The sequence below is a fragment of the Canis lupus genome, chromosome 21 (assembly GCF_011100685.1).
Source record: "Canis lupus familiaris isolate Mischka breed German Shepherd chromosome 21, alternate assembly UU_Cfam_GSD_1.0, whole genome shotgun sequence".
Lineage (NCBI taxonomy): Eukaryota > Metazoa > Chordata > Mammalia > Carnivora > Canidae > Canis > Canis lupus.
Window position 1 is genome coordinate 34,608,448 of NC_049242.1, and position 9,275 is coordinate 34,617,722.

General features: G+C 43.7%; 1 protein-coding gene across 1 annotated transcript; it reads right to left on the reverse strand.

Moving 5' to 3' along the window:
- Positions 1–2,506: 2,506 nt before the first annotated feature.
- Positions 2,507–7,597, reverse strand: ZBED5 (zinc finger BED-type containing 5). The gene is made up of 3 exons (NM_001097982.2): positions 7,537–7,597; positions 5,817–5,931; positions 2,507–4,798 (listed from the first exon to the last, which is right to left on the reverse strand). Exon 3 carries the CDS (start codon positions 4,660–4,662, stop codon positions 2,578–2,580), a length of 2,085 nt encoding a protein of 694 aa, NP_001091451.1. The 5' UTR covers positions 4,663–4,798; positions 5,817–5,931; positions 7,537–7,597; the 3' UTR covers positions 2,507–2,577.
- Between the last annotated feature and the right edge of the window lie 1,678 nt (positions 7,598–9,275).

Below are 9,275 nucleotides of genomic sequence, written 5' to 3' on the forward strand. Positions count from 1 at the left end.
CTTCTGTTTTGGGATTCACTCATGGTACCTACAGTAGGTTAGGGTAAGAGAGATGTTATGTCTGGAACTAGATTTGCATATCATTCAGCAGGTCCCAGGCCCTGGGACCTTCAGGAGCTAAAAGTCCACTGTCCCTAACCATACATGGTATCCACAGGTTAGTCCTCATAGGTTACAGAATAGGTGAGAAGTTAGCATCAAGAACCAAGTTGGGTAGTGTTGGCATTAAAGTGGGTCTATTATCAGACGGTAGGATCCTAGTCAACAGATTTGGGTTTAATGCAAAGATCTAGACTCAGAGAAGGTTACAGGTAAAGAACTGGAAAGAAAGAGAGGTCTTTTATCTCAAGAGGATGATATCCTGAACAAATAACTTAATCAAGGGCCCAGGTTCAGTAATCACATGAGTTTCATTAGACTTGAAGTATCAGCCAGACATGGACGTTATAGCATTGTACATGCCTCTCAAATTAGGGTAGATTTAATTCTAGGAAGTTGACAAAAAGTACCGCATATACGAGCGATTATGATGAATCTTTTTAGTGAATTAATTTTCCTTGGTGGCAATTTAATCTCTATTTTTAGATAGTTTTATATTAAAGCAGTAATATTTTGAAGTAGCCAGCTAATTTCAGATCTAGAAAAAAAATACAGAATTTGAAAGAAATGTTCAGATTTTAGTAGGGAGTTTTAGCTATACTCCCAAGTCACTGTTTGATGCTCTTAATAAAGATGTAAAAAGTAATGATCACAAAAAGTACCATCCATGGGAAAGACCTATTCTTTGTTTTAAGTAAGCTCTACACCCAATGTGGGGCTTGAATTCATGAACCCTGAGATCAGGAGTTGCACGCTCTGCTGAGCCAGTCAGGCACTCCAAGGTTTTAAATTACATTCTGCTACGGAATTTTTTTTTTTTTAAGATTTTATTTATTCATGAGAGACAGAGAGAGGCAGAAACATAGGCAGAGGGAGAAGCAGGCTTCATGCTGGGAGCCCAACGTGGGACTCGATCCCAGGTCTCCAGTATCACACCCTGGGCCAAAGGCGGCGCTAAACCGCTGAGCCACCAGGGCTGCCACATTGTGCTACTTAATGTGTAATCTTAGGCAAATTCAAAAGTTACTTGATCCCACAGGATTGCTGTAAAGATTGATAGCATACAAGAATCTAGTAAGATAAAATAGATGCTTAATAATGTGACAAAACCTGGGCCAGAGATGCTTAATCTTGCTGCCTTAGATTGGGTCAGATCCTACGGACTGGAAGGCTGCTAAGCCTCCAGAGAACAAAAACCCAGACTAGAAGTGAGTGTGGATGTAAAGTTTAAATGGGACTTTGGATATGGAGGATAACTAATATTTATTGTATATTTTTTTCTATCACCTACTGTTAGGAATTTTAGATAGGTACTCATCTGATCTTATTAATAACCCTCAAGGTATAATTTTACAGATGAGAAAACTGAGGTATAGGAGGGCTCAAACTGCCCAATGGTAAATAGCTCATTAAGCAGTGGAGCAAGTCCCCCAACATAATCATGCTACTACGTTCTGCCTTAGTGAGGAGAGGTCCTTCTACTCCCCAAAACGGGAACTAGGTTTGAATACGTGAGATTAAATAAATAATGGCTACCTCTACAGGAGTAAATACAAAATATTTGACACTGAACTGGTGACCTGTGAAATGATGTAACGTGGGAAGAGGGACAGGAAATTCTGACCTCTTTCAAAGAATTCTAAAGATAAATTGGTAAGAATTTCAAGTCTAATCATCTTCAAGTATAGTAAAACCTTAGTCTACAGTATATGGCATATACAATACTCTAGATAGGAACTGAGAAACAACAAGAATAATTGAGTCCAAGCCATAAAGGGTAACTGACATTCTGTACACATGCAGATAGACAAATATAAGCTACCATACCCCATTCCATTTCTCGTTGATTCACCAAAATATTTTTTACTGAGAATTTTACTTTAGAAGGCCTTTTGCTAGGCAATGGAGACATAGAGCTGAATAAGACCTCCTAAGAGCTCAGTCCAATAGCACTAGGAATCACAAGGCTACCAAGCAGTTCACACTTGAGACAGGCACAAAAAAAATAGGGCCAAAACAGAAAGATATATAGAATCAAAATACCAAAGATAAATTAGGTCAAACTATTGAAAAGCAAATAGGAGTTTGTTGGGAAGCAAGGGGAAGGAATATTTTTTGAGATCTGAAAGCATGAAAGTGTGATGTGTTTAGGGAATGGCAAGGTGTTCCATGTGATTGGAGAGCTGTGGGGTAGGCAGGACTAGAAAGATTCATAGATCCCAAGGAACTGAGGTTTTATCTTGTAGACCAACACTTCCCACAGTTATGACCATGGAACTCTTTGAAATTATAATGTGAAGAAGAAATACCAATAATACATGCTTAAAACCTAAAACTTCTGATTCTTTTTGCTTTCTTAAAATCTAAGTATAAAAAATATGAATCATTTTATTTAAAACCCCAAAATACTGGAGATGAAATCATCTTTTATTTTCATCTTATATTTGGTTATCAAGAGACATGCAAAACCCTCTAATTTCAATGAGAACAGTGTTTTTGTGTCTTTTTATCACATATCCGCTTAATATTAGGTGTAATGTTACTAAGTCGAATCCGCATATGTGGTGCAGCATCAAGTCTTTTCCTGTATTTTGTTTTTGTTGCGGCATAATATGAAAATCCTGTTTCACACAGGTGCATCGTAGCAAAAGGAAGAAGTACACGAACTGCACGCCTCGCAATGCTTGGGTACTCTTGAATTAGGCTACTCCAAAAATCATTTAGTGAAAGTTCACTAAAATTTTGTTTCACTTGAGAATCAGATGTTAAATCAATCAGGCTCTCATAGTCCCGTGCTACTAATGAGGCTGGTTTAACAGTTACTGTAAACGGATTTCTAACCCAAGTGTTATTGTCATTTGTTACAGGAAAATATTTTAACAGAGTAGAGCGCAAACCCCTTAGGTGCTGCACAATGGCACTACAAATATCTTTATCAACTGTAGAATTGATTTCAGTCAAAAAGTCACTGAGTGTAGGAAAACAATCAAAGTTTTCTTCTTCTACAGATGAAGCCCAAAATTCCAATTTTCTTAACAATGATGACATTTTATCAAATACTGTGAAAACGGTTACATTTTTTCCTTGCATTGATAGATTAACCTCATTTAATTTAGTAAAAATATCTGCAAGATATGCAAGTCTTAGCAGCCAAGATGAATTTGTTAAACAGTCAGACAGTCGAAAAGCTGAATCCATGAAAACCAACAGCTCACGACGAAGCTCAAAAAGTCTTACAAGAACTTTACCTCGGGAAAGCCACCTCACCTCTGTATTCAGAAGAAGTGCTGTGTGCTGGGCACCCATTTCCTCACATAAAATTTTTAGTAGCCTGGACTGATGTGGCCGAGCTTTAATGTAATTGATGATTTGTACTGCCTGATCTAGCACATTTTTCAGAGATGTAGGCATTATTTTAACTGCTAGTGCATGTCTATATAATAGGCAGTGACTACTGGTGCTTTCGGGAGCCACATATTTTATCAAGGTGACCGCCTCAGCAATTTTCCCGTCCATTGCCCTAGAAGCATCACTACAAACATCAACACATTTTTCCCATTCAATTTCATGTTTCTGCATAAAACTGTTGATGCAGTTGAAAATTTCTTCACCAGTAGCATTACTTTGCAAAGACTCACATAAGAGTAGGTCTTCCTCAATAGATTTATTAAACCTGTAACGAACAAACACAAGCAGCACTGCAAGTCCTGAAACATCAGCTGATTCATCTAGTTGCAGTGAAAACCCATCACAAATTTTCAGTCTACATACAAGCTCTTCTTCAATGTCAGCAGCAAGATCCTTAATCCGACGTGCAACAGTACTATTTGATAGTTGTACTGCATCTATTTTTTTGCTATACTGTTCGTCAAACATCCGCATCACAACGTCTTTTGCACAAGGCTTGATAAGCAATTCTCCAATAGTATGAGCCTCTCCACTCAGGGCTATATGGTAACTTACATTGTATGATGCCTCTGTAGCACTTTCATTATCTGTATTGACAATTTTAGGTGTTGGAGGTTTATTATTTTCAGGTGAATCAAGATGTTGCTTGAAAAAGCTTATGTCTTTGTCTTTATAGGCAGCATGTTTAGTTTCCAAATGTCTTCGAAGCTTACTAGGGGCCAAAGAACTATTTGATAGAATTTTCTTACATAACACACACTGAGCATGAGGCGCATCTCTATTCCCAAAGTAAGTAAATCCAAAAGACAGATAACTTTCATCATATTTTCTTCTTTTTGGTTTCTTACTAAATGTTGTTATTTTGTTGGAACTGGACATAAATTTGACCCTGGAAAGCTCACCTTCTGATTTTTTAGACACTGAAGGTTGCAACTGTTCATTCTCGCTTTGTAATATTCCAACCTTTTGATCGTTTGATTCAGACACAATTTGATAACAAAAAGATTCTACTTCCTGTTTAAGGCTTCCTTGTTTCAGCAACAGATCCATAGGCAATGTGTTTGTGGTACAAAACATGGTTAATTTAGAATAAACATTGAGTATCACAGATGTATTGAAATTATATGACAGGATACACAGAAGATGAGCAATCATCAAAGAGATGATATAGAGCAACACATCAGTTAATTTGTAAATGCTGCCTATGCATCAATGCGTAGATGGAACATCACACGTTCGTGTATCAGGTGATCTCTCATGCGACTTCCTGGTGCTCTCAGGTATGGCACACCTTTTCTTAAAGGTAGATTATCACATAAAAATAAAGCTATAGAAATGAGTTTAGTAGTCTTAAACTTATATTTTAAAATAAACTAGAAAGAAAACTGCTGTTAATATTGATCTTTTTCTCAGAATACTTACGAACTTAGAGAATACTAACAATCTACAAAACACAGTTTGGGAACTGTTAAGCTAAGAAATAATGAAGAGTTGATAAGTGTATTTTTAAGGGAGGGACCTTGAGGAACATGTCCCATGCCAGGGGTTGGCAAACTTTTTCTGTACAGAGCAAAACAGTAAATATTTTTGAGTTTATGGGCCATATGGACTCTCTTGCAACTATTCAACTCTGCAGTTGCAGCATGGTAGCAGGCATAGATACACATAAAAAAACAGACACGGTTGTTCCAGTAAATATTTACAAAAACAGGCAGAATAGACCATATTTTACCAACCCCTTCTCATGGCATATAGTATCTTGGAATCTCTTTTAGCTTTCTGATGCTTACTGCCAGTTGATAGATTCACTGTTGATATACTATACATCTGAAGCCTCCTACCAGGACTAGCGACTACTTTGATAAACTATATTAAAAACACAAAAACACAAAGTTTTGCAAAACACAGAATTCTGTATTGAAAAATAAGCTGTAGACCAAAAGTTAGCTACTATTTCTCTGGAATTAAAATCACATAAATACTTTTCCAAATTAAGACCCATTGAAAGTAATGTATATTTTACTAATTACTCTGCATTCCATTAACCAGGACCTAAAAGAAAACATAAACTCTTATTTTAATGGCTTTGTTCCTCATAGAATTTTAAAAGCATAAATGGAAGGGTAATGCAAATGTTAAGACCTTTCAGGATTACTAACTTTGCAAGTTAAGGCGTACATATTTAGTGCCTACTCAAATAGATGTGCTTTTGATTTAAACTATGATTTGGCTACAGAGTAAGCTTTGAATTCTCACGTTATATCCTAAAGCAAAATGGCTTTCCTCCCAATAGCTTGATAGTAAGATACCTGAAATGAAGAGTACTCCCTTCTGCAATCACACTCTCCACCTTGGCAGCTTGAAATGAAGACTCTTCAAAAGAATAAAATTAGGGTATGGGGTGGAAAGGGAGTAACCAAAATCCTAGAATGAGAAAAATTAAAATTAGACACTGCAAAAGCAGAACTAACTACAAACCCCTAAGACGACCCTTCATTACATTTTAGACCTAGGCAGTGCAAGTGATTCTTCACCGCAATGCAGGTGGACTGAAACAGAAGATGCCCAGTAGTAAAAATGATCATATTTTTGTCTCATTTAATACCCTGGTTAGCCCACTGTTTTTCAAACATTCTACCAACCGTTGACTTGACAGAAACACCTGTAAAACTTTCAAAAACTAAACCTAACTTTTAAAAGTTACAGCCACATCTTAAGGTCTGTAAAACTAAGCATTAAAAGTAATCTAAAATAGAATTCTACAGGGCAGTGTTACGTGAGATACGCGTTCTTGCTATGACCATTTTTGTCCCCTCAACCAATTTCCTAAGTTAGCTTGCTAATGTTTATTGAACGATCGTGGTTTACCAATGCTTGTAACTACTAGATCCCTCATAGAGATGATCTCATTTAATCCTCAAAACAAACGTGAGAGTCAGCGCCTATTAATAACTGCACTTTAGAGGTGAACTAATAGACGCAGAGAAGTTAAGCCACCCGCTAACCTAACACATCGTGTAAGTGAAGAACTAAGAACAGAACCCAAAAAGTTGGGGCTGCGGAGCCCACGCACCTAGCCGTTCCTTGTGTGTTCCTGAGTACCCTAAATTTCCCAAGCGCTCAAGCGCGGCACAGAGAGAAGCATTACAATGGGTGACGGATGCCAGGGAGTTAACGGGTCGCCAACTGGCAGCAGCAGACAGCCCTACCTACACCGGTATTATTGGGGGCAACAGCGCCGTGCATTTTCGTTTCCACAATCCCGATTTTAATTTAGCAACAGAGAACTTGGTGGAGCTGCTGGTTAGGATGGGGATCCCTCCTCTCCCTGGCTACCTGAGGACGACACAACCGGGCAGGAAGCTTTGTTTTGCGGAAGGCAGGCCTCATCCCCACCTCTTCTGAGGTGCCTTCCCGAATCTCTCGAGGACAAAGACTCTGGACTCCCCTGAGAGTCAAGTTTCTATTCCATTACCCGAAAGGCTGGGGGATGGGAGGGGGTGGGGGTGTGGAGAGAAACCCTGCTCTTTTGTCTCTTCTGTGGGTTCAACTGCCAGGTAACACCGTCCATTCACCCCCCACCTTCCGGCGGTTGCAGCCGTGAACAATACCCTCAGGGGCAGGAGGGCCGGGTTAAGGGGTGCATCCAGTCAGCAAGCCTAGGCAAAGGCGGGTGCGGCTGCCCTTCCGGCACCTACATGCTTCTTTAAACGGTCACTTCGACGTGCTGCTGGGCCAGCCATCCCTCCAGGTCGCAGGTGCGCGCTGCCGGCGGACCGCCGCATCCGGGGGCTCGCCCACCCTCGCCTCCAGAACTCTTCTCGCGCGTCCCCGGGCAGTCTCCTCAGCACCCAACACTATCTCTCTACGTCACCTCCCTCAGGGACGGAGGCCGGTCTTCTCTGCGGCTGGGCTGCAGGGCAGCGCCGCGGCCCCCGGCTCAGCCTGCGGCCGCCATTTTACACAGCTCAAGGCAGCGGCCATTTCGGAGCGCACCGCTCGGCCGCCGAGGCGGCTCCGGGTCCTCACCTTCACCGAGGCCTGAACGGGGTCAAGAGCCAGTCGTCGCGGACTGGAAGGGGGAGCGGAGGGGGAGGGGGATGAAAAACAAAACAAAGGGAAAGGAGGATGCGGGGACAGGGTGATGCTCTCGGCTCAGGGACACCGCCTATGCCGCCTCCAGAGAGATCCGGGTCGCGGCTGGCGCGGTCGCTCCTCTGAAGATAAATTTAGCCCTCCGGAGCAGCCCAACTTAGAGGCTCCGCGAGCGGCTCCGCTGCCGCCCAATCAGCTCCAGAGCTGCCCTCCGCCACCAATCCGCGCTGAGCAGTGGGGCGGGACTAAGCGAGAGGCCCAAGCTCGGGTGAGGCGCGCGGCCGGCGGCGGCCGCGGGGCTGCGTTCCGGGCGGCTCGGCGGGCGCTAGGCGTGCGGCGGCGGTTTTGAAACTTCCCTGGGCTCCCGTGGGCCCGGATGCCCGCTTAGGGTGCGGGTTCCCGGGGACTGCCTGACAGCTTGTCGCAGGTCCTGCGGGGCCGGCCGGACCCCGGGAGTCTGCACGCTCACCGCCCTGGCTGGCGCTGTGCCCGCGCGGCGGGGATGCGGGTGGCCTCGCAGTTACCCCCCGAGGAGGCTGCTCGCGCGACCTCTTTGTTTCCCGAGCCGCACCCCGGGCTCGGGTTGCGCAACCGCCGCCTCCTCCCCTCGGTTTCCCTCCGACGGGGTGGGGGGGGCAGGAGGAAGGGGCCTTCTCCTTTCCACGCCCCCCGCCGCGGCTGTGCGTGTGTCGGGGGCCCGGCCGCGAGCTCCGGGGGTGACCCCGGGTGCGGTGAGGCCGCCGCGCAGGAGGGGGCAGGGGTGGCGGCGTCTGCGCGGCGGCCGCGTGCTGGGTGCGGGCCCCTCCCGCCAGGGCCACCCTCCGTGCCCCCGCAGCCCAGCCCTCCGGACCACCCGGTTCGCCAGCTGCGGCGTCGGGCGCTGTAGGCCTGGCCCGCCCCGTGCCCCTCCCCTCTTAGGAAAAACCGGCACGGCCGAGGTTGTGGGCTGTGTGCGATCCGTCGTGGAGACAGGAGTCGGGTTCTCCAAGCTGGCTCCTTGAAACAGACACACGTCTAGGGGCAATTTGTGAAAGTACGAGTCGCATCAAACAGTAGGTCCCATTGTTTGCAATATGTCAGCCTTTCAAGGCCCCGTGGAAATAGCTAAATGAACATCGAGTCGTGTTTCCAGACGCTCCACCCAATGACAAAATCCCCAGCTCGTGGTCAAAAGCCAAGGGCAACTTCTGTTTTTCTTAACTATGCTTCTTCCATATGTGAACAAATCTCTTAGGCATAGAGAGAAGCCTACCCCTTAACACAATTTTCAGGAGGATGGCATGGATGATTTTCTTGGACTGACCATAGAAGACACCATTTGGTCCTAAATATTTTTAAGCCTATTCAACATCTTCAGATTTTTGCCCTATAGTAGGCCATCGGTGTGTCTTTTTTTTTTTTTTTTTTTAGATTATTCCTGTGAAATCAAATAATCAAAATTTCAAGTCTCATTTGAACTTTAACCACGAAAGTGGGAATCATTTTTGGGAAGGGAGGGTGCAGGTCTACTTGAAGACCAAAAAATTTCCTTTTGTCATTGTAGGAGTTGTCTAGCTTGATAGCAACGTTGGAATAATATCCCATATCTTCATATGTTTCATATTTTGGAGTAAACTTTTACATGTAAACTCTCAATCTTCACACATCTGGTTTGCATCTTTAAAAACTGAGAA

What these genes read in the sequence shown, in the direction of transcription:
- ZBED5 (NM_001097982.2), bottom strand. Translation starts at nt 4,662, where the DNA reads ATGATTGCTCATCTTCTGTGTATCCTGTCATATAATTTCAATACATCT.